Source organism: Cucurbita pepo, chromosome 9 (assembly GCF_057944985.1).
Source record: "Cucurbita pepo subsp. pepo isolate OVF chromosome 9, ASM5794498v1, whole genome shotgun sequence".
NCBI lineage: Eukaryota > Viridiplantae > Streptophyta > Magnoliopsida > Cucurbitales > Cucurbitaceae > Cucurbita > Cucurbita pepo.
Window position 1 is genome coordinate 1,885,097 of NC_141806.1, and position 25,363 is coordinate 1,910,459.

Consider the following 25,363-nt stretch of genomic DNA (forward strand, 5'->3'; position numbering starts at 1 on the left):
TCTTCACACTGTACCGCCGAGCTTCGTCCCGCCGCGGTCCCTGGTTGTTGCCTGAGAAAGGAAAGCTTTGAAACGCTCTGCTCTTCGGCCGCCATCTCGTCTTTCCCTTCCAGACTCAAGCTTTCTCGCGGAAAACATGGCTTCCGGCGGCGGTGAGGTTGAAGTCAAGGACGTGTTTATAGGAGCAGGCTGTAACAGAATAGTGAACAACGTTTCTTGGGGAGCCTGTGATTTGGTGGCTTTTGGCGCTCAAAACGCCGTCGCTATTTTCTGTCCCAAGGTGTATATCTTATTACTAGCCACTTCCTCTTTCAATTTTTCATAACTGGAAAAATTCTGAACTGTGCTTTCATTTTTGTTCTTAATTTTCGAAATTCACAGTCTGCACAAATATTGACGACTCTTCCCGGTCACAACGCCTCTGTAAACTGCACTCATTGGCTTCCAAGTAGCAAGTTTGCGTTCAGAGGTGAGTTGAAGTTTTTCCCATTGTCATCATGTTGAATCAATGTGTGTAAACGTTTAATTATCTCCCCAGGGATCATATATTTCTTTTAGCTTGCTTGCGAAACAAGACTAGCGTGTGAATCTGTGTTTGTTTCCCCCGTTTTTGAATTGTAATGAGCGTATCTTCTTGTCCTCAGCAAAGCATTTGAACTGTCATTATCTGCTTTCTGGCGATTCTGATGGTGCCATTCATTTATGGGAATTTTCGCTTCTGAACCAGAAGGTAACTTTTCTAAAGCTTCACTGAGTTCATTAATACTCATTTAAGTTCTAGGATGTTTGTTGAGTTTGTAATTTGACTTGCCGCGTGATTTCCTCATCAGTTGGATTTATTGGAGTAAGTATATGGAAGTGAAACGCTTATGCAATGTGGAAGTGTTCATAGGTGGATCGTTTTGATGTAATTGTATATATCTCTAATGTTCTAATGTAACTTGTGTATGTATAGTGGAGAAATGTTTTACAACTACCAAAATCACACAAGAAAGGCGTCACATGTATTACTGCACATATAATTTCTGAAACCGTGGCAATTGTTGCGTCTTCTTCTTCAGATGGTTCAGTTTGTGTCTGGGAGGTTTCTTTTCCGTCTACCAATGAAGGTAGGAAAGTAAGTTTTATACAGTAATGTCTGTTTCTGTTACTGCAGGCTGTTATAGCTAACTAAAGATATTCCCCAGTAAATCAAACTGGCCTATGAGATTGTTTAAACTGGCCTATGGGATCCTTCTTCCTTTTGAATTTTTACTTGATTTATGCAATGGATATATATCGTCTGAATATAAGTTTTCACATCGACGTGAAACATTGAAACCTTTCTAAAAGATATGTTCTCTGTCCAACCTTTTTAGGTGATTGTACATTGCTGTTGCTTGACACACTCTTGGTTGGTTCAAAATCTATGGTGGCACTTTCATTAGCAGAGTTGCCTGGAAATGCCAGTCATATGGTCTTGGCAATGGGAGGTTTGGATAATAAGATTCATCTATATTGTGGGAAGAGAACTGGAGAGGTACCTAGTTAGTACAGTACGAATTTTGATTCTATTTTCTTGTCACGAGCTATAAGCCATTTTGAGAAGCTTTTCTTTTTCTCCTTCAATGTATTTGTATGCAGTTCGTCAAGGCATGTGAGCTAAAAGGACACACGGATTGGATTAGAAGTCTGGACTTCTCTTTGCCCATGTGCAAAACTGGAGAAGAAAATAGCATTATGCTTGTAAGTTCATCTCAGGACAGAGGCATACGCATATGGAAGATGGTTCTTCATGGTTCTTTGGCCAACATGAATGGAGGATGCAAAAAAGAGGAAATAAGTTTAACATCTTATATACAAGGTCCTATATTTTCTTCTGGACCATCAACTTACCAGGTATCATTAGAATCTCTTTTGATTGGACATGAGGATTGGGTATATTCGGTCCAATGGCAGCCTCCTTCAGCAGCAGAAACAGAAGGGGTTCCCTGCTATCAATCTGAAAGCATCTTATCTGCATCTATGGACAAGACAATGATGATTTGGAAACCTGAAAAGACTTCTGGGATCTGGATGAATGTGGTTACTGTTGGAGAGTTAAGTCATTCTGCTTTAGGGTTTTATGGTGGGCATTGGAGCCCTAACGGAGATTCAATTTTAGCACATGGTTATGGTGGGTCTTTTCATCTCTGGAGAGACGTTGGTATCAGTTCAGGTAACTGGAAACCTCAAAAGGTTCCCTCAGGACACTTTGCAGCTGTAATGGATATTTCATGGGCCAGATCTGGTGATTATTTTGTTTCAGTCAGTCATGACCAGGTGAGGTGCAACTAATTTATCTCTTGTCATAATTCATAGCGTCCTTGATCCTGAATGTGAAAATTTTACCAATCTGCCTTGTATACATGTGATGTGTCATATGAAATTGTAGCTTATCAACCTGTTTTTTTCATCTCGCTAGCTGAGAAATGATTGAGATTTTCTGGCTCTCACCAAAAAGTAAAATAGGGTAAATGCACTTATTTTATACATGGTTGAAACTTGTAAATTTTGTTTTTGTGTGCGAAATTGCGTCTGAATATCTAAGATTGGGAAAATTAGCGAAAAAGAGAATTTTAAAGTAGGGAGAGTTCTGAAAAGGGTATGAGCCCATGAGAACGAGGGGGAAAAGCTTAGCCTTTGGTGTGAACAATTGATGTATGGGACTCGTGATAAATAGCTGGTTAGGGAAAAATCTTGGTTCCGAGGGAATATTTAGTAGTTAGATTATGAGTGCAACCATACTTTTTGGCTAGTCTATACTTGGCTGAATAGGAGAGGCAAGGAGCTCCTCCCTTAGCTATGTACGTCGTATGAATATATTAATGAATCCTCTTAGAATGAAATAATTTTTAATGGACTTACCATTTTAGATCTGTTACTTAATGTCAAGTATATTGATGTCAATGTTTGCAGACAACTCGGATTTTTTCTCCCTGGAAAAATGTAAATTCTCTTGAAGGAGGTTCTTGGCATGAAATAGCTCGACCTCAAGTCCATGGGCATGATATTAATTGCGTCACCTTAATTCAAGGAAAGGGGAACCATCGCTTTGTCTGTGGAGCAGAAGAGAAAGTTGCTAGAGTCTTTGAAGCCCCATTATCTTTTCTAAAGACGTTGAGTCATGCCACACAGCAGAATTTTGTGGCCACGGAAGATCATCTTGTGGATGTTCAGATTTTGGGCGCTAATATGTCGGCTCTTGGGCTCTCACAGAAACCTATTTATGTTCACTGTGAGTCTTTCTTCAATCACCCCCCCCACGCTAGATTGTGTTCATTCTGGATAATTATGATGTACAAGTATTTTTCAATATCTTCGAATCTACATGATGTACAAGCTGCAAGAATTTTTAGCCTAATACCATTTACCATTAGAGTAAGAAATTTAAGCTTGAGGCCTTTTACCTTCAATGCTTCATTTGTTCACAGAGATCATTCGGAATGTAGAACCATTGCTTGATGGTGAAATTTTCTATTATATTATCCTACAAAATTAACTATGGGGAAACTATGGGGCAAGGGTGGATGCACTTAAGTACAATTGAAATGTTCTAATCAGTCAGTCATCTTTGTGCAGCTGCTAATAAGACTCCGGATAGGAGTGGAAATGAAGGTCTTGACACCCTTGAAACCATTCCCGATGCAGTTCCTGTTGTTCTGACTGAACCTCCCATTGAAGATCAACTAGCATGGCATACACTTTGGCCAGAGTCGCACAAACTTTATGGTCATGGAAATGAGCTATTTTCTCTTTGTTGTGATCACAAGGGGAAGCTTGTTGCTTCATCCTGTAAGGTATAATCTATCTGTTCGTTTATTTTTTTATTTTTAGAAAATATCTATTCATTTCTATTTAAATGTTACCCGAAAAATGATGTCTTTCGTTTCTAATCTTGCATGAACAAAAGACAATAGTTTTATAGATGTTGTATCTAGTCATATTGTTGCTTTGCCTATTTATTTTTCTTTTATTTGAAAGGGTGAATGTTTTATTACTAAACGCATATGAAGTTCTTACAATTTAAATCGATTCACTATTTGACTAAGAATTTGTTAGCATGATTAAAAGTTTAATGTTCAATACAGCTAGAGGAAACTTAGTGCAAGAAGAGCGGTGATTTGGGGTTCTTAATTGTGATTATGATATTGAAGAGAGAAATTGTGGAGCCTATAATATTCACATTCCAAGGACACACTGCTTTGGGAAGAAATTGATTTGCTGCTTTGATAATCATAAGAGTTACGTGTACTTTATACTTACTTGAAACTTTATAAAATGAACAGGCACAAACTGCATCAGTAGCAGAAATATGGCTTTGGGAAGTTGGTTCGTGGAAGGCAGTTGGTCGTCTGCAATCGCACAGCTTAACAATAACACAAATGGAGTTTTCCCGTGATGACAGCATGCTGTTGGCAGTCTCAAGGGATCGCCAGTTTTCTGTTTTTAAAATCCAGAGAACAGGTACCTCTGACCTACTTACAACGTGTAAAGATTTATACTCTTTTGGTTAACGCTCCAAATCTCTAATCTCCAGCAAGACTGTCGTGAAGCAAATAACAGTTTCTTTCGGTCTGAGATAATTGCATAGACATTTTGACTATGGGAGATGATTAAGCTAGCCCTTTATGGTTTAATGCTCTAAGATACCCCCTCACACTCCGAAATGATTTGATTCGTCTCTCTCTGTAACGGCCCAAGCCCACCGCTAGTAGATATTGCCCTCTTTGGACTTTCCCTTCAAGGATTTTAAAACACCTTTGCTTGGGGGAGGTTTCTACATCTTTATAAAGAAGGCTTCGTTCTCCTCCCCAACCGATATGGGATCTCAGAATCCACCCCCTTCAGGGCCCAGCGTTCTCGTTGGCACTCGTAACCTTCTTCAATTGATGTGGGACTCCCCAATCCACCCCCTTTTGAGGCCCAGCGTCCTTGTTGGCATACCGCCTTGTGTCTACCCCCCTTCAAGGCTCAGTCTCTCGCTGGCACATCGCCCAGTCTCTGGCTTTGATACCATCTATAATGTCCCAACCCCACCACTAGCAGATATTGTCCTCTTTGGACTTTCCCTCAAGGTTTTGAAAATGCGTCTCCGGGTTTCCACTGTTCTCCTCCCCAACCGATGTGAGATCTTAAACTTTGTCTAGGAAACTAATAGTATTTTAGATAAGGATAGGAATACGAGGATGAAAATCCCTATTAGCCAAAGGGATTTACTATCACTTGGTGTGAATAAGTGCATATTTTAGTTACCAAAATAATTGGGCTGCAGGCACATCTGACCAAACCAGGAAAACACATCCAAGGGATAGAGCATCTGAAAATCCTTCAGCTCTTCTCCAACCTAGGCTTCCTAAATAGGGTAAAAATGGCACCAATCCGAGTGCGATGGCTCCTCCCTTCATAAAGATGGCATCATAAAATTTACCACACCCTTCCAACTTCCACCTTTTAGAACCCAATCTATAGTTCATAGAAACTCCTTCCATCTTATTTCTCTCAAACAATTTTTGTTTATTTAATATAATTATATGGTGAATCCGTTCAGGCTCTGATGAAATCCACCATGAGCTTATATCAAGGCAGGAGGCACACAGAAGAATCATATGGTCATGTTCTTGGAATCCATTTGGTCATGAGTTCGCAACAGGCTCCAGGGATAAGACTGTGAAGTTATGGACTGTGACACCTGATTCTTCAGTGAAGCAACTAGCAACTTTGTCACAGTTCAAATCTAGCGTCACCGCCTTATCATGGGTCGGTCTTGATCCCGAGAGCAATGGACTCCTTGCAGTTGGAATGGAAAATGGCCTCCTTGAGCTGTGGAGTTTATCTATCAAAAGAACCGAAGGAGTTAGCTCAAATGTGGTTGCTTCAGTCGTAAAACGTCTCGATCCATTTGTGTGCCACGTTTCCTCGGTCAACTGTTTGTCATGGAGGGAACCAGAGGAGGAGATGGAAGAGTGCAGGAAGCTGCAGCTTGCTTCCTGTGGGGCTGACCACTGTGTTAGAGTGTTTGAGGTAAAAGTTTCTGTATGAAAATGGATGTATTTTTGTATAATAGGATGAAATATTGCTCATTTCATAAGTTAAAATATACTCTCTTTTTTACGGTTGTTTTTTTGGCTATTGATCCATATATTTACTTCCATTTCTGATTTTTTTTTTTTTTTTTTTTTTGGAGGAAATAATTATCATTCAATCACTTCACTTCTAACAAGTTTCGTTGTCATGCTCCATGATATGTCATTTCCGTTACTTGAAATAAAAAGGGTTTTGAAAATATGTGTATCGAAATGTATTCACAAGCAACCTCTATATCGTTACTCGAGTTAAATATGCATGCATACATACACAACAAAATTGTATAGTAAATCAAGGGACTTGAAATTATTCAAATTTGAATCAATTCCTTAAAATCGTTCGTCTAACTTGGGTTAGGGGTGAAAGACTAATCGAATCGTCTAGTAGCTGGTTCCCTCCGAAGTTTTCCTCTGGAGACTACGAGCGAGCTTTATCAGGTAAAGCCAATGATTAGAGGCATCGTGGATGCAACGCCCTCGACCTATTCTCGAACTTTAAATAGGTAGGATGACATGGCTGCTTTGTGAGCCATGTCACAGGATCGAGAGGTCCATGTGTGTCATTTTTTGTAAGCAAAATTGGCGATGCGAGATGAATCGAAAGCCAGGTTACGGCGCCTAACTACGCGTTAACCTAGTTCCCACAAAGGGTGTTGGTTGATTAAGACAGCAAGATTGTGGTCATGGAAGTCGAAATCTGCTGAGGAGTGTAACAACTCACCTGCTGAATCAAAAGCCCCGAAAATGGATGATACTAAAGCATCCGAACTATACTCGGTCGTCAAGGCAAGTGCTAGGCCCTGGGCGGAGCGGCCATTGGTGCAGATCTCGATGGTCGTAGCAAATATTCAAATGAGAACTTTGAAGGCCGATGAGGGGAAAGGTTCCATGTGAACGACACTTGCATGTGGGTTAGTCGATCCTAAGAGACGGGGGAAGCCCATCTGATAGCGCAATAATGTGAGCTTTGAAAGAGAATTGAATTAAAATTCTTAAACCGGGATGTGGCGACTGACCACAACGTTAGGGAGTCCAGAGACGTCGGCAGGAGCCTCGGAAAGAGTTATCTTTTCTATTTAACAGTCTGCCCACCCTAAAAACAGCTCAGCTGGAGGTAGGGTCCAACGGTTAGAAGAGTACTGCATGTTGCGTGATGTCCGGTGTGCTCCTGACGACCCTTAACAATCTGGAGGATCGAGTGCGTACCACGCCCGGTCATACTCATAATCGCATCAAGTCTCCAAGGAGAACAACCTCTAGTCGATGGAATAATGTAGGCAAGGAAAGTCGGAAAAATAGATCCATAACCTCAAGAAAATGATTGGCTCTGAGGGCTGGGCACGAGGGTCCCAGTCCCAAAATCGCCAGCTGTTGGTAGATTGCTCGAGCTGCTCCCGCAATGAGAGCGGGTCACTGTGTGCTAGCCGGGGGAGGGACTAGGAACAGCTCCTTCAGGGGCCTTCCCCAGGCATCGAACAATCAACTCAGAACTGGTACAGACAAAGAGAAAGCCCAAATAGGACAATATCTGCTAGTTATGGGCTTGAGCCATTACAAATGATATCAGAGCCAGACATCGAGCGATGTGCCAGCAAGAACACGGCCCCCAAAAAGGGTGGATTGTGAGATCTCACATCAGTTAGAGAGGGAAACGAAGCATTCCTTATAAGGTGTGGGAACTTCTCCCTAGCAAACACATTTTAAAAACGTTGAGATGAACCCCGAAAGTAAAAACCCAAAGAAGACAATATCTGCCAGTGATGAGCTTGGATCGTTACAACATAACTACAATAAAGATGAGTACTTAAAATCAATCGAAATTAAAAATTCAAAACGCAACCAAATTGAGTCAAGCATGATGCACAAAATAATTCACAACTTTGTAAGCCTCTAAGAATCAAGGATTAAAATATTCATTTCAATATCGGTAACAAAATTTCAATTTTATTGATATATTGATAAAATATCATTTTCAACATATATTTTCATAAATCAAAAAATTTATAAAAATCACTTAAATTAATAATTACATTTACCGATAAGAGTGTGATTCAAACCTCAAATTCCTTAGTCGAGAGAGCATATCTTAATGAATCCAGTTATGCTTCAGCGAACCTTCAAACTAAGTTATAAATAATTCTTTCATGTTTTATGAGAATTTAGAAAAGACATCATAAATATCATTTAATCTTCGATATGTCGATATACCGAACGATATTTTCATCCTAACCAAACACTTCGTTCGCACCCTATTTCTAAACCTTGGCAACTATAATTAAGTGGCTACAGTCCGGACGAATGATCTAAGCATACGTTTGATTAATTCAAGTTCGACCTTTATATCAATGAATAGCCGTAATGAAATGCAAATGCAAGAGTCTTTACCAGCCGCCAAAGGAGCATTTTCCAACAAGGTTGGCTTGGTCCTCCAAGAATTGATAGACAAACCAATGACGATCGGTGCTTTAAATGAGTCTAATATTGAGGCAAAGTCATGTCTGCGCACACATTAATTAATTCCCCTTTGAATAATATGCTTTTCCTGCGTGGATCCTGCATTGCAAACATTGAATATTAGATCATCAGAGATAAGGACTGAAAGGGAAGGGACCCGGGCTACATTTCAAAAGTCAGATTTATATCACCATTCATCATTGGTGGCTTTGAGTTCAAATTTTCATCATATGCATCAACTTGTTATGTGGTTCATCTGAGTTGAAATTCGATTAGGCCCTTGATCGAGTTTGAGCATCGTTTCACCGATTAGCTGAAATCCGAGTCATAAATCCTGCAAACTGTCTCCATCTGCAAAAACAAAAAACAAACCTCGTACGTAATGTAAGAAAAGTTTCACCAAAAACTAAACCTGACATTTGTATATATTATATGACAATCCGGAAAGGAATCCAAGCACTGAAACAGCAGATAATCACATGAAATTTATAGTATGCAACAACAGATAGCACATGAATGATTAGGATTTCAAGATGAGAATAGTTTTAAAGATGTAGTTGATGCCTGTCAAATTCTCACCTGAGTACCTGATAATCTCAGTAAAAGCAAAGGGCTTCAGTCCAAGAATAATTTCAAACAAGATCTTGACCAAAAAATCAAGTTTCATTGGATTCTGATGTCATTTTAATGAAAACAAAAAAGAACAAAGAGCAATAGCTATGAGATGTATTGAGTAAGAATATGTGCATTAATTGGATACCATACTTTACAGCTTGCGAGTGCCAACAGGTGCCTGACACAGTGTCTGAAGAAGGAAAGAACTGGTTTGGGAAGGAAGTTGAACAGCTTTCGGAGAACATAAAAAGCAGCTTCCCACCAACTTTACCACAAAAGCATGGAAAATATCGATGGGAACAAGCCGGTGGTAAACACCCTTCTAAACAGGATTATACATCAGCCTAATGAACATGAACCAAAGCCGATACGAAGGATTCATGCAACTCAGCTGGACGCATACCTCTCTAAAAAGAAAATGTAACCGTCTAAGCTCACCACTAACGGATATTGTCCTCTTTGAGCTTACCCTTCTTCTCTTCAAGAGGGATCTCACAGAAAACCTACAATTTTAACTTGTTCCACCCTCAGTAAAGCAGATGCAAAATTATCGGCAACAATGAATCTATGAACACAAACAGAGTATAATAAAAGTTTTCAGTCAGAAGAAATGTCGAGGTGAAGGGATTATCTGCCAGGAAAGGATCATCTTTTGTTGAAGCTAACTGGTGGATGCTATGAGCAATTGAGTGGCAGAAAGAGCCTTTACACAGCGAAATACTTGTACAGCAATTAGAAATTAAACAAAACAACCATATATGATATCAGCAGAAATTGTAAAGGCAAGGAAAACAGGAGATTGATGCAAAAACTTGCTAATTCTATAACACATATTGACTGCACAAACACACGATGTTTAAGTTCAGAACTTTTACAGTATAACTATAATCTCCAGACCACTTTTTCATTCTCTATGACAATAAACAAATAATATGGCACACGAAACAAAAGACAACAACAATTACTTATTAACTCTACCTCAGATACATGCACAAACCAATAGATACCAATCACAAGACAGACAATAAAATATAAATTTGTAAACAAAACCAAATACTTTATTCCAAAATTGTTTCTTCTTTCTGAGCAGACTATAATGGTTGAGAAGTTCTCATCTGCTGCTTCATGTTGTCAGTGGGAAGCTGAGCAGAATTTTCAGGCAGCATTACAGCAGGTGCGGGCATTGCTTGGTACTGAGAAGGTGGTGCTAGAGGCTGAGTATAATATATCTGGGAATGAGCAGGCTCTGGAAATTCGTAGGCATAGTTTGCAGGAGCGGATGTAGGTGTGACCGATTGGGATGGATGCTGAATATGAGAGTAACCCTGGTTGTAGCCAACGTATTGTTGTTGATGCTGACTTGTGGGAACCTGAACTAAAGATTGAGCAGGTGTAGTTGTCTGTTTGTACGCATTGGCAACCACTTCGGTTTTCGCAATAGGAGCATTCCTCATGGGGTTGAAAGCTGCACTTGTAACCAGAGTTGGATTGGTAGGGGTTTGGGGCTGGCCAGGAGGAATAGCTGCAACAGCCTCGCTCATGGTAGATTGCTGTACAGGCAAATTGCCATAAGCTTGGGCCTGTCTAGCAGGCAGGTAGTAGACTGGATATTGGTGCTCCATCCGATGGGGAAGATGGGGGTGCTGAGGAGAATATACAGGGAAAAATGCTGGCATGGGCATTGCGCCAGATGGGTGCTGCTGGATGTAGTGAGCGCCCGCATGTATGAATTGCTGTGGTTGAGGTGGGTGTTGTTGCTGTTGCTGAAGTTGTTGCTGAAGTTGATGCTGATCATAATGAGATTGTAACACATACCCTGCTTCTTGGACCTGTTGTGGAATATGAACCCGAGTGTTCTGTTCAGAAATATTGGCTTTTGGATCTGCGGGACTACCAGGAATCCTAACGGCAGAAGAAGGGATTTGATGAACTTGTTCTTGATACATCACAGGTATTGAGCGAGACATCGGATTGTTTATACTACTATCACTGAAGAACCAAAACGTGACAGAAAATGCACCAAATCAGACTAACAACCAATTACTCCTCCAGAATTAGTAATACCAAAATGATAACAAAAGTAAAGCAGAATTAGTAATACCAAAATGATCATGAAAATCATTCAATTGGTACCTTGACATCGAGTCCGGGGAAGGTATATCAACAAGTCCACTTGATTTCTGCTGCAATTGGGGGATAAGGGATTGTGGTTGAGGTGGCAGTGGTTTCCGGTAACCAACCGGCACCCCGTGGTCCGATCTCTCGTCATCGGAGATCGCCCGATTCGAATATTCTCCTACACCAACTCCAACAGCTGCGCTCACAGGAATTGCGGAGCCTGCCGCCGTAGCCACAATAGTTGTAGGCAAAGGAGGCGGCGAAGAGTGTATTGCGAAAGCTTCCTCTTGCTGCTTTTGCCCAACACCACCAACACTCATCTGCGAAAATTGCTCCTCAATTCCCACCTTCTGATCTTGGACTCGGACTGCACCAACACCACCGCCACCGCTATTGCCGGTATCCTCCAAATGAACTCGAATCGGCGGCAAATTCGCCAAAGAAGGCGAAGAAGAGGTGGAACCAAAAGACGAAGTTGTCTCGATCATCGGCGAATCAGGGACAGAATGAACATCCTGTTTTCCACCCTTGCCATTTCCAAACGAACCAGGCTGAGAACCCTCCGCCTCCCTTGTACCTGAATCGAGGTTGTTAACACCAACATCATCATCAAGCCCTAACAAGCAATTGACCGATGCAGTATCCGAAAAACCTCGATTAAGCAAACCGGCACCATTCAAAGCATTCAAAAACCAGTCATCAGAGCTAGTAGAGCTCTCAAGAATTGGGCCAATTGACTGAGAAACATCCGGCTGAATCGGGAACAAAAACAACCTAAGTCGCGAGGGTTTTGCGGCAGAATTAGAAGAATTACTCGCCGTCCGATCATACTCATCAATCATATTCTCCAAATCCTCATCAGTGGTAACAGAAATCAGAGAATCCAAATCCTCATTCGGAAGCTGATATTTCAAGGTAAACGGCCTACCATTGAGAAGCGTCTTCGACAAACGAGCAGTCAGGTCAGATAAAGAGGTATGACGGTCGACAACCACGATCCGTGTCTCACCAGAAACATAGCACAGAGTCTTATCATGAGGACGAGGAACTATATGGCCGCCATAGCTGCACATAAAGCGAAGCCGACTAGCGAGTGCGGCGGGGGCAAGAGGCTCATCCCACGTATCAGCGTTGCGAGACCTCGGAGAGGAGTCCACCGACTCCGGATAGTTCAGATGAGGCGCTACCGCCGACGGAAGCGGCTGAGTTGGCGGCGGAGGCAGCGGTTCCGTCATGGCGAGCGGCGGAGTAGGAATTCTGGAGCACAATGCTAAGAAGAGAGAATGGGAAACCCAAGCTTTTGGTCTTCCTTAAAGAACACGGAGGACAGTAATTAAAAATAATAATAAATAAATAAAATAATCATTTAACGCATTTTCCTGAAAATCCGATTGTGGTACAATTAAAATATCGAACAAATTAGGGAAAAAAAGGTAAATAAAGCTAAAATCAAGGGCTGGTTTGGGAGTTACAGTTCTAATATTTTCCGCAATTATTTGGGCATTTAGTGCAATTCCTTATAAATGTAGGGACCAATTATGCAAATATTTGGGCGAAGTTTCTTCTTTTTTTTTTACTGTGGTAAAAATAACTAAAATAAACCGGGTCGGGTCGGGTCGGGTCGAAGTGGGATGACAGCTAAGCACACTGATTGGTTCCAGTTGGGGTTGCATGGGAAGGTGTGTGGGCCGTAGCTGTTTGCTGAATCATCATTTTTTTATTTCTTTTCTGAATTTTTGCTTTTATTTTCCTTTTTAAATATATTATTTCTTTATTTCTCTTTATATTTTTTTCCACAATAAATTCCACGTGGAAATAGTTGATTGGGATAAATGTATTTTCTTCCCTTAATTTCTTTTTATTTCTCGAAAATACCTTAAAATTTTAGGTCCATAATTTCTCTTTGATTACGCTCTAATTCTTTAAGACACTACAGATTGATGCTACATCCATTACTTCGATGCCTAAGAACAACGGTTTATAAGGGTTTACGAATTTCAGGATAATGTTAGGAATTAGCTCGTGATTCTCGAGTAGAGGAGAGGTACATGAATGAAACGAGACTGCATTCAATTGAGAGAGATCTCGACAACTACCTATTTACCAACTATGTGTCTCTTATTTTCTAGTGGCTCAATCATAAAAACTTCAAAATTAAGCGTAATTTTATGTTAAATAATTTCGTATAAATTTTTTATATATAAAATTTAAATTAATTAAAATAATAATTTAGCTATAATTCAATTAATTAATATATTTTATTTATAAGGTATTTCGTTATGAATTTTAATTATATAACTGCCTTGTCGGAAATTCCAATAAAATAAAAACCAAACGCAGTCTCGGCCGCAATCTGGTGGCGCCGGAATCTTCAAATTAAAATATTAAATTAAAGGACGAAACGAATAAAAGCATAAACCCACACGCAGCATACGAGCATGTATCCACGCGCCGGTATTGGTCACACGTTTTTTCCAAAACTCCCACAAGCGCGTGGCGAAAGATAGCGCGTGGATTCCATAATAGTGTGTTTTGCCAACTGCCAAGCCAATGTTACATTACTTAATTAAGCCTTTTTCTTTTTGCCTCTTTATTTAGAAAACTGTAAAAATGGAGATTCTGGCGAAGAATGGAATCAGGTGGTTTCTGGTGTACAGATCTTTTCGGTGTGACTGACCTGGCCTTGCGCCACGTCATACCTTGGAATTTCAAATCTGCCACCGGCTAGTCAAAGGTACTCAAATGATTCCCGAACCAACCTAGACTACCTAATCCAAATTAAAACTAAGAGTTGGGTCGAGTTAAATTCTTTTCGATTTGGGTTGGGTTCAAATTTTTAAAAATTGAAACTTCGAGTTAGTTTAGTGGTTGACATTTTTTTGTCCGGTCAACTCAACCAATCCAAGATCACAGTCCGACTCTATGCTACTCTACCCTAAGGTTTGTAACGTTAGTGATACGTTGTGACTTGTGCGTGTTTGATATTAATAAATAAATAAATAAATAAAAACTCGACAACCAGGTTTGAGTTGAGTTGGGTCGTGAGCTATTGCTTGGGTCACCATCCCAACCAACCCGAAATTTTGGTTGTTCGGAAAGATTTTTCAAACCCAACTTACGTACACCCTACAACTACCTAATTTTTACCTAAATTCTTTCTAATTATTTTAATGGTAGAGGTTTTTCTTTTTCCTCAATATTTTAAAATTTTGTCTAATGATTTTTTAAAATTATTATCATATATATATTAACATAAAAAAATACAGTTAATTAAGTAAAGCTACTCCAAATTTGAAATGCCTTTTAAAATAATTAATAAGAAACATTAGAAACTGTATTTTTTAAAATAAAAAATTATTATTCAATGAGATTAAAATAATAATAATAATAATAATAATAATAATAATAATAAAATCATCACCAAATACAATCAAATAATTCACTTATTTATTTATAAAAAAATATTTTATTAAATTATAAACTTATGTCATTCACGTAGAATTAGACTCAAATTAAAAATTTCAAAACCTAATTTTTATAATTTTTAAATTTAAATTTGAATAAGATTTAATTTCTTATTTAATAAAATAATTAGCTAAGATAATGTAAAAAAGTCCTCTTTTAAGTGGGGCCCACTCCGAATTATTCTGCTTAAACATTATTATTTTAATTAAATGCACCATTTAAAATTGCTCAAAATTATTTTAGAGAAAGAAAATAAAAATTAATAATAAATTTGCTAAAAAAAATGTATTTTAGAAAATAAATAAATAAATAAGAGAAGAAATATTCTTCACCACAGGGTGGAATGGAAGCTTTGAGCATTTTTTGAATCACAACGGTCAAAATTTGGTCACTTTTTGTTTTTGTATTTTAGTTTTTAAAATTTCTTTTTTTAAAAAAGTTATTTTTAAGTTTGGGTATATAGGTGGCAATCGGGTCGATGGGAAATGTGACTGTGTCTTTAATCTTGTACTAGACGACGAATGAACGAATATTTGGTAGAAATGACTCGAAAAGTGGATAGTATTAAAATGAGAAAGATACGTATGATATGATGATTAAAAATGTTTAAAATGATCGATAGTTATCTGTAACAGCTCAAGTCAAGCTCACCGCTAGCGAGCGGTGTGCCAGTGAGGACGCTGGCTTCCAAGGGGGTGAATTGTGAAATCTCACGTTAATTGGAAAGGGGAACAAAATATTCCTTATAAGGGTGTGGAAATATCTCCCTAACAGACGCGTTTTAAAAAATATGAGGTTAATGATGATACGTAACGGACAAAAACAGACAATATAAAGCATATTGAAACGACAAGTACTGGTATGTTACGATAGTATTCAGTCTTAAAAACGCTTCATTACAAGTAGGTAATGTCGGGTCATCAAATTTGTCATATAATTTGAAATTTTTTTTAAAAAAATTAAGAATTTGAGGAAGAAAATTGAAATAATAGGTAGGAGAATAGCAATAATTTATAATTGACCTCAACAAATAATTGATTACAAGCTTAAATTATAAACATTATCTTTAGTAGGTTTGAGTTGTACAATTGCATTTAATTAAATCAATTTTCATTTTTATAATTTATATTTATTCTTCTAATTTTCATTTTTTTTTTCGTTGTGCCCATATAGCTTAACCTGTGCTCGGGTTGACGTTTCAAAGGAAGTACTAAAATTCAGTCAATACTAACAGTTCAAGTCCACCGCTAGCAGATATTGTTCGCTTTGACCCTTTACGTATTCTCATTCTCCTCGCTATTTTAAAACGCGTGTACTAAAAAGCACCAGGCAGTGTGCCAACGAGGACATTGAGGACACTGACTCCTAGGGGAAACAAGATAGTTAGTGTAACGACCCAGATCCACCGCTAGCCACCCTCCTTCAGGGTTTTCCCTTCAAGGCTTTAAAATGCGTCTGCTAGGAGAAATAAATGGTGAGCTTCCCCATTTGTTCTCCTCCCCAACCACCCTCCTTCAGGGCCCGGGCTTCCCTTCAAGGCTTTAAAATGCGTCTGCTAGGGGAAGGTTTCCTCACCCTTATAAAGGGTGATTTGTTCTCCTCCCCAACCACCCTCCTTCAGGGCCCGGGCTTCCCTTCAAGGCTTTAAAATGCGTCTGCTAGGGGAAGGTTTCCTCACCCTTATAAAGGGTGATTTGTTCTCCTCCCCAACCACCCTCCTTCAGGGCCCGGGCTTCCCTTCAAGGCTTTAAAATGCGTCTGCTAGGGGAAGGTTTCCTCACCCTTATAAAGGGTGATTTGTTCTCCTCCCCAGCCAATGTGGGACATCACAATCCACCCTCCTTCAGGGCTTCCCTTCAAGGCTTTAAAATGCGTCTGCTAGGGGAAGGTTTCCTCACCCTTATAAAGGGTGATTTGTTCTCCTCCCCAGCCAATGTGGGACATCACAATCCACCCTCCTTCAGGACCCAACGTCCTTCACTGGCACTCTTTCCTTTCTCCAATCGATGTGGGACCGCCTCCTTTGGGGCCCAAAGTCCTTACTGGCACACCACCTCGTGTCTACTGTTTTCCTCCCCAACCATTGTGGGACACATCACAATCCACCCTCCTTCGGGGCCCAGCGTCCTTCGCTGACACTCTTTCCTTTCTCCAATCAATGTGGGACCGCCCCCCTTGGGGCCAGAGTCTTTACTGGCACACCGCCTCGTGTCTATCCCCGAAGTGTCTACTGTTTTCCTCCCCAACCAATGTGGGACACATCACAATCCACCCTCCTTCGGGGCCCAGCGTTCTTCGTTGACACTCTTTCCTTTCTCCAATCAATGTGGGACCGCCCCCCTTGGGGCCAGAGTCTTTACTGACACACCGCCTCGTGTCTACCCCCTTCGGGGAATAGCGAGAAGGTTGGCACATCGCTCGAAACTTGGCTCTAATACCATTTGTAACGACCCAAATCCATCGCTAGCAGATATTGTCCTCTTTGGGCTTTCCCTTTCGGGCTTCCCCTCAAGGCTTTAAAACGCGTCTATTAGGGAGAAGGTTTCCATACCCTTATAAATGGTGGTTTGTTCTCCTCCCCAACCAATGTGGGACATCACAATTAGGTTCACAAATTCAATTTTAGTTAGGTTCACGTAATCGTATTTAAATTGTATAACGAATAATATTAACAAATTCATAGTTGAACAAACCGAACCCAACAACCCTAAAATGAGTTCGTTATACCAACTCGAGACTCCACGACCCTACTTCGAAACATTAATATAGTTATCGATATAGTTTTTTAAAAAATAAAAAATAAAAAATAAAAAAAAAATAAATAAATTATAAACCCATAGAATGAATGGAGTTGAGTTTGTAGGCATGTAGGGAAGCATCTTGAGTATGAACCCTAGGGTAGGTTTTGTCCTTTTCCTCTTTTATATTTTGTAATTACATAATATGGTGCCTCATTATTCACTATTTGCACAAAAGCCCTCCAATTTTATGAGATTTTACTGACATGACAGCTTTTTTTCTTTTTTTTTTTTTCCTTTTTTACCATTTTCATATGCAAATTTACCCCTTCAATTTTTTTGTTTTTCTTCTTTTTGCCCTAAGATCCAAATTTATAATTTTAATTACTTAAAATTTATAATTTAGATTTGTTAAAGGACTAAATTGTTAATTTAATGAAAGTTTAGGGACCAAAACATTAAATGATGTGTTTTTTTAAGTCTAATAATTAAATTTAAAATATTTTGTGGAAAAAAAAATATTGGGCTTGGAAATTGTACCATTTTGAAAATGGGAAAGATCCATTTTTGTAATTATATATTATTCTTTTTTTTATTTTTTAAAATAAAAAATCGTTGAATTAAGAAATTATAATAAATTTAATCTTATATAATACTGATTTTCTTTTTAATTATTTTTTTAACAATTTCTTCTATTAAAAAATTATTAAAATAATAATGTTTTTATTTTTGGGTGATAATATTACATTATTATTATTATTAATGAAAATTTAAAATATATTTATAATTTATCTATAAAATATTTTGTGAAAAAAAAAATTATTAGGCTTCCAAATTGTAGCCATTTTGAATTTTGAAAATGGAATATATATATATATATATATTAATAAAAAATCGTTAAATTAATAAATTAAATCTTATATAATACTAATTTTTTTTCTAATTATTTTATTAACAATTTGTTATATTAAAAATTGATTTAACAATTAATGTTGTTATTTGTAGGTGATAATATTATATTATTATTATTATTATCATTAATGGCATAATTTAATTATTGGTTTTGAATGAATTAGAGGACATTATCCCATGACTATGATTTGGTATATTTATAATTGTTATTTAATATCTGAAAATAAATTGTTATAAAATACATTATCTGAAAAATATATAAAATAGTTTATATTATTTATTAGGGACATTTTATGTAACTATATATAAACTATGAATTTACACCTAATTATAATAATGATCATTAATTTTATTATAAGTAGGACAAAATAGGTCACGTGAGCCTATAATTGAGCTCAATAATACTAATAATACATTGAATAATGCGACATTTAAGGATTTTATTACTATTTTATTCAATTTTATTGTCGATAAATAAGTATATTTTCTAGATGTGACAAAGGAGATGTATGGGTGTATGTAGGTCGAGTTGGGTTGAGAGAGTTTTTTGGACTAACCCAAAAGTTCGGGTTGGTTGGATTGGTAACTCAACCCAACCCGAAATTTTTTACAACTCAACTATCTATTTTCAAGATGGGTTCGGATTCGATTGTTAAAAAAAAAATTATTTATTCAAAATTCATAATTATTAAATATAATCTTAGATAAAATATATTAAAAGTTCGCAAACAAAACAAGTCAATTTATATTCATTGAAACAAACAAATTTTTTATCAACAACAAACTAAAATTAAATCATATTAACATAGTTCAACATTGTCATAGAATTACAGTAACTAAATACCGATATTCATGAGTTTAAGTAAGAAAAATAGAACGATGATCCAAATAATAAAAATAATTAATTAAAAATATTTACAACCGTTTGAGGCCCATTTCACTGCTAACATCGTACAACTATAATTAACTGTCCAAACCCATTATGGAATATTATAAGAATTAAATATTAATTAATTATAAATAATTAAAATTTAATCATTATGTTTTAAAAATTAGAACTCGATGACATTTTGTAATATATATATATTATTAATCAACCCTTTAAAAAAAATATTATTACCTATATTATAAAAGCAACGAGCAATTAATTATTTTTAAAAAATTATTATAGTTATTATTTTCTTAATACAACTATGAATTTAGTATTTTTTTGTTATTAATATCCTATATATAATTTTCACGTGTAAAAATGTTTAAAATATTCTTTTTCATGTGATATAATTGAATAGACGAGATACCTATTATTTAATCCCTACCTTTAAATATTTTGAACTATGGTTTATATTTATTAAATTTATTTACATTTTAAATAGATATTTGAACTTCTTATTTATTATACATATAAATAAAAAATAAAATCACAAATTTATTGCACAAATTTTGAGCTTCGTATATAGTAAACATAGAATTTAAATTTAAATTTAATATATAATTTTTTAATTTAAGATAAAATAATTTTTGTGATATGGGAGAAATTTCGAAATTGGAGGATTATGTAAGCATTGACATTTATGCTTCCATATATACCAGCACACTTTATTTTATACTAACTTATTTTACATGGTTTCCATATAAATTATTAAAATTATTTAAATAAAAAAAATATATGAGTATAATTCAACTATATAAAAATATGTACCAATTTGCAAAAAAAAAAAAAAAAAAAAAAAAAAAAAAAAAAAAAAAAAAAATAATTAAAAGATTAATTTAATAATTATTTGAACTTCTTTTTTAAATTTATGATAATTTATCACAGTTCTCACGTTTTTTAAAAAGATTTAAATTTTTAGTCAACTGTAAAAAATAGAAAGTAAATTGTTTAAAAGTTAAAACTATATAGTTTAGTTTTTAAAACTTGGTTTGATTTTTAAAAATAGGGTAGAAAATATATAACAAAAAAGAAAAATTGATTATAAGGTTAACTATCCATAAAAAAAAATTAATTAATTAATTTGTTTTTATTTTTTTAAATTGTATTTAAATATTTTTATTTTTGGAATTTGGTTAAAAATATAAATATGAAAATCCATCCGATAAAAAATAAAAACATAAAACTTTTAAAATATTACCATTTTTTTTGGTCAACAACATAAAAATATTTTAAATCCAATCGTTGAAAAAAAAAGTCAACGACTTTGAACACTTCAAATTCCCCGCTAGAACAAAAAAAGCTTCGACCTTTTATAAATCGCCCAACGGTGAATCGCCGTTATTCTCAACGAAACGCCGTCGTATCGTCCGAACAAGAAGGGAAAAAACCATTTTTTGGACCAAGTCTGAGCGACCCATTTCATTTTATTCGTAGGTAAACTCTTTCTTCATGTCTGGTCAACGCTTTCCGACCAATTAAACCCCCGATTTGTTCAGAGAATCATTTCTGTTCATCAATGGCTTGCTTCTCTTCCTTCCGCAGTTCCTCAAGTGGATTTCAGGTTAGTAAAAATTTCAAAAATGGCCCTAAACTATCTGATATTTGCATAACGATCCTTCATTTTTGTAGCGTTTTCAGGGTGTGGATCCTCCAGTTCATACCATAAGATCCCATGGAGCCAATGTTGCTAAGAATCATTTGCTTGATTGGCTGATTCTGCTGATTCTTGTCGTGGTTGAAGTGATTTTGGTCTCTGTTCATCCGTTTTATCGCTATGTCGGGAAGGACATGATGACAGATCTTAGGTTTCCTTTTAAGGATAATACTGTTCCTGTCTGGTCTGTCCCTGTAAGTTTTTTGATTTTGCTTCCACAATTTGATGTCTTCTATGGCATTAGAAACAACCCTTTTGTCGGTTTTTCGAGTTTTTCGAGTTTTTCGATATCGATTTGGTTATAGCATTTGATGAATCCTTTGTGTTCTTGAACAAAAAAGATTAGAATTGATGATTGAGCTACTCAAACTTCAGTGCAATGCTTACCAGTGTTTGTTTGTTTTGTTTGTTTGTCAGTTGTATGCTGTTATACTACCTGTTTTGATATTCTTGATCGTTTATATACGACGACGAGACGTCTATGATTTGCATCATGCCGTTTTAGGTACTTTTGTGTGTTATAAAGACGAGTTTCGTGTGGAAAAGATTACGATTTGAGTCGTGTTTTATTGATGGTTTCGTGTTTATTTGTTTGTTTGTTTGTTGTTGTGAGTAGGGCTTTTGTTTTCGGTGTTGATCACTGCTATTATCACTGATGCTATTAAGAATGGCGTTGGTCGACCTCGACCGAACTTCTTTTGGCGTTGCTTTCCTGATGGAATAGAGGTACTGAACAACTATTTTGATTGTACAATGTGTTTGTGAGATCCCACGTCGGTTGGAGAGGGGAACAAAGCATTATTTATAAGGGTGTAGAAATCCCTCCCTAACAGATGCATTTTATAACCGTGAGATTGACGAGGATACGTAACGAGCAAAAGCGGACAATATCTGCTAGCGGTGGGTTTGGACGGTTACAAATGGTATCAGAGCTAGACACTGGGATATGTGCCAACGAGGACGTTGGACTCCCAAGGTGGTGGATTGTAAAATCCCGCATCAGTTGGAGAGGGGAACAAAATCATTCCTTATAAGGGCGTGGAAATCTTTCCCTAACATAAGCGTTTTAAGACCGTGAGATTGACGATAATACGTAACGGGTCAAAGCGAACAATATCTGCTAGCAGTGGGCTTGGACTGAGACATTGTCAGTTAAGCTCCGGAATAACTATGGGTAGACTCAGAAAGTTTATTTGTTTCTTAATAATCATCGGATATAGATTCAAACTACTTTTATAGTTTATCTGTCTCGTTTTTCCAATAGTGTAAAATTGCTAACCATATTGTAGTGGCCTCCTCCAATAATTATTTTTTACGAAAGACGTTTTTTTTTCATTTCAGGCATACGACCGAACAGGAAACGTGATATGTCACGGGAAAGAGAGTGAAATAAGGGAAGGACACAAGAGTTTCCCAAGTGGCCATACTTCATGTATGCAACTCTTGCATCTACTTAAAATATCCGTTATATTGAACGACCAAATCACGTTTTCTTTCATTTTTAGCTCAACAAGGGCGCGTAGAGGATCAAATCTCTAGCTGCACGATCGTTGTTATAATGCATTAACAACCTAAGCTATGCTCGGGTTGACAACCGTTAACCGTTTATGTCCTCTTTTTCGCAGGGTCGTTTGCGGGCTTAGGATTTCTAGCCTTTTACATATCAGGAAAAATCCAAGCATTTGATGGGAGAGGTCATGTAGCAAAACTTTGCCTGGTGTTTCTCCCTTTGCTTGGTGCTGCACTTGTTGGAGTTTCTAGAGTGGATGATTATTGGCACCATTGGCAAGATATCTTTGCTGGAGCCATTATAGGTTTCTGCTAAACAATGAGCTGATTTAGACTGACAACGATGAGTTCATGTGTTTTAATGATTGTTTTTGCTCTGTTTTTTTTGTGACAGGATTGGTTGTTTCTGGATTTTGCTACCTTCAGTTCTTCCCACCTCCCTATAGTGGCAATGGTATGTAATTTTTCAATTTAGTCCTTATTGTCTGTCTTTTTTTGAATTATGCCCTTGACTCGGAATAACGTACGTGGTATAATATTTAGTGAGTTTGCGGTAACCATTCAAAGACTAAGTTTTTTAATTGTTAGCTCGATATGTATGTTAGGAACCACGACTCTCCATAATGGTACGATATTGTCCACTCTGAGCTTAAGCTCCCGTGGCTTTGCTTTTGGTTTCCCCTGAAGGTCTCGTACCAATGGAGATGTAATCTTAATTAGGCTGTGGGACTCCTCTCCCAACAATCCTCAATAATCCTCCCATCGAACAAAGTATACTATAGAGCCTCCCCTGAGGTCTATGGAGCCCTCGAACAATCTTCCCTTAATCGAGACTCAACTCCTTCTCTAGAGCCCTCGAACAAAGTACACCATAGAGCCTCCCCTGAGGCCTATGGAGCCTCGAATAGCTTCCCCTTAATTGAGACTCGACTTCTTCTCTGGAGTCCTCGAACAAAGTATACCATAGAGCCTCCCCCCTGAGGCCTATGGAGCTCTCGAACAACCTCCTCTTAATCGAGACTCAACTCCTTCTCTCGAGCCTTCAAACAAAGTACACCATAGAGTCTCTACTGAGGCGAATGGAGTCCTCGAATAGCCTCCCCTTAATCGAGACTCAACTCTTTCTCTCAAACAAAGTACACCATAGAGCCTCCCTTGGGCCTATGGAGCCCTCAAACAATCTCCCCTTAATCAAGACTCGACTCCTTCTCTAGAGCCCTCGAACAAAATACACTATTTGTTCGGCACTTGAGTCACTTTTGACTACACCTTCGACGCTCACAACTTTTTTGTTCGACATTTGAGGATTATATTGACATGTTTAAGTCAAGGACATGTCTTTGATGTCATGTTAGGAATCACAAACCTCTTCAATAGTACGATATTGTCAACTTTGAGCATAAGCTCTCATAGTTTTACTTTTGGTTTCTCCAAAAGGTCTCGTACCAACGGAGATATATTACTTATAAACCCATGATCAACCCTTTAATTAGCCGATGTGGGACTCCTCTCCTAACAATCCTCAACAATGTATGCATTATTAAGTTCACCGTCGTCACTTACCAAATTTAACACGCACCACCAGTAACGGGCATAACTGAAAAGCGTTACAACGTAAAGAACCAAACTAAAACGTTTCAAAAAAACAGGGACTAAATTGAAAAAGAGAGACTTTAAAGACATATTCTAACCTTAAAATGATTGTGTTTGTCTTAGGATGGGGTCCATATGCATACTTCAAAGCACATGAAGAGCACCATGCAAGGGCTAATGCAACACCTCGATCTGCAGCCATTGTTGATGATGTGCCTGTTGAACAAGAACAGACAAGACCAAATGGCGACACATATTTTGTTCCAACACCTTTGCACAATCAAACGTACGACCAAATGGAAATGGGAGCTAGATGATCTTGTTTGTTTGTTCTTTATTGTATATTTACGGCCTTGTCCCCTTCTCGTACCGTTTAGTTTCTAACGTTCGGGTATTTAAAAAAAAACATTTAATTTACTCCCTCGTAGTTTCAAAATTTATCATGTATACCCTTTTCAGTAAAATTTCGAAAACGGAGCTAGACCACCAAAAGAGAAATTGAATGGTTTAATCTATGATCATCTGAATTTTTGTAAACTCGTTAATTGTCACGTAAATTTGTCTTTAGGCAATTTTAACGCTATAACGGAAGGACCTATAGTTAAAAATTTAAAATATAAGGGGATGAATTGAAAATATTTAGACAACTAAAACCCGATTGAAAAAAAAAAACCGTTTAGTTCTAGAGACACGTGATTTTCTTAGCGTGATGACTAAGAATGATATAGTTTATTTTAGTGTGTTCGGTAACTTACTTTCTTTACAAAGCGTTTTGTCAGCTCACTAACTATTATGTCACGTAAACCTCTTCTCGATCAATTTCAACACTTAAAACGAAAAGGGTATATTCGATATAAAAAATATATATAAGGGTTTGAACTTGCGAACATCGAGGACTAAAAAGAAAAAAAAAATATTTAAATTTTAAGGACGAAAATATATATTAATCCTTTTAGATAAATCACATTAAAAAACATAAAGTCACAAGACAAGAAACCAAACATTCCCTTGTCTTTTCCTATAAAGCAAATAATTGCAATATATAAAAAGAAAAAGAGACAAAATAAGACCAAGCAAGGAATACTATGGAGACTTTGAATAAAGCTCTTTTGAAAAGTAATTTTCCCTTTAAATCATTAAAAACTAATTTTAAAAAAGTTTAAAGTACGCGATAATTTTATTTAAACATACACCATTATATTTATAAAATTTACGAGAAATTTGCTGACTCACGATCATCGACCATTACTGTCCTATCAACTTTCAAGGT

General features: G+C 37.1%; 3 protein-coding genes and 1 pseudogene across 5 annotated transcripts; 3 read left to right on the plus strand and 1 right to left on the minus strand.

Moving 5' to 3' along the window:
• ELP2 (elongator protein 2) lies at positions 1–6,181 on the plus strand. The gene is made up of 10 exons (XM_023686256.2): positions 1–280; positions 382–469; positions 645–730; positions 956–1,109; positions 1,359–1,519; positions 1,624–2,301; positions 2,938–3,256; positions 3,601–3,818; positions 4,308–4,485; positions 5,570–6,181. The coding sequence occupies exons 1-10, from the start codon at positions 137–139 to the stop codon at positions 6,058–6,060; spliced, it is 2,517 nt and encodes an 838-aa protein (XP_023542024.2). The 5' UTR covers positions 1–136; the 3' UTR covers positions 6,061–6,181.
• Positions 6,182–6,287: 106 nt separating this feature from the next.
• LOC147790970 (25S ribosomal RNA) lies at positions 6,288–7,366 on the plus strand (annotated as a pseudogene).
• A 2,606-nt stretch (positions 7,367–9,972) lies between these two features.
• Positions 9,973–12,611, minus strand: LOC111801745 (uncharacterized). The gene is made up of 2 exons (XM_023685882.2): positions 11,307–12,611; positions 9,973–11,162 (listed from the first exon to the last, which is right to left on the minus strand). The coding sequence occupies exons 1-2, from the start codon at positions 12,524–12,526 to the stop codon at positions 10,265–10,267; spliced, it is 2,118 nt and encodes a 705-aa protein (XP_023541650.1). The 5' UTR covers positions 12,527–12,611; the 3' UTR covers positions 9,973–10,264.
• An 8,058-nt stretch (positions 12,612–20,669) lies between these two features.
• LOC111802184 (lipid phosphate phosphatase 2) lies at positions 20,670–24,510 on the plus strand. Of its 3 annotated transcripts, none has more exons than XM_087126708.1 (8): positions 20,670–20,898; positions 20,967–21,185; positions 21,409–21,496; positions 21,608–21,717; positions 22,333–22,423; positions 22,617–22,805; positions 22,895–22,954; positions 24,217–24,510. In XM_087126708.1, exons 1-8 carry the CDS (start codon positions 20,854–20,856, stop codon positions 24,408–24,410), a joined length of 996 nt encoding a protein of 331 aa, XP_086982834.1. In that variant the 5' UTR covers positions 20,670–20,853; the 3' UTR covers positions 24,411–24,510. The 3 variants fall into 3 exon arrangements, with proteins under 3 accessions (XP_086982834.1, XP_086982835.1, XP_086982836.1); XM_087126709.1 differs by having other exon boundaries at positions 20,976–21,185; XM_087126710.1 differs by lacking the exons at positions 21,409–21,496; positions 21,608–21,717.
• The last annotated feature ends 853 nt before the right edge of the window (positions 24,511–25,363 follow it).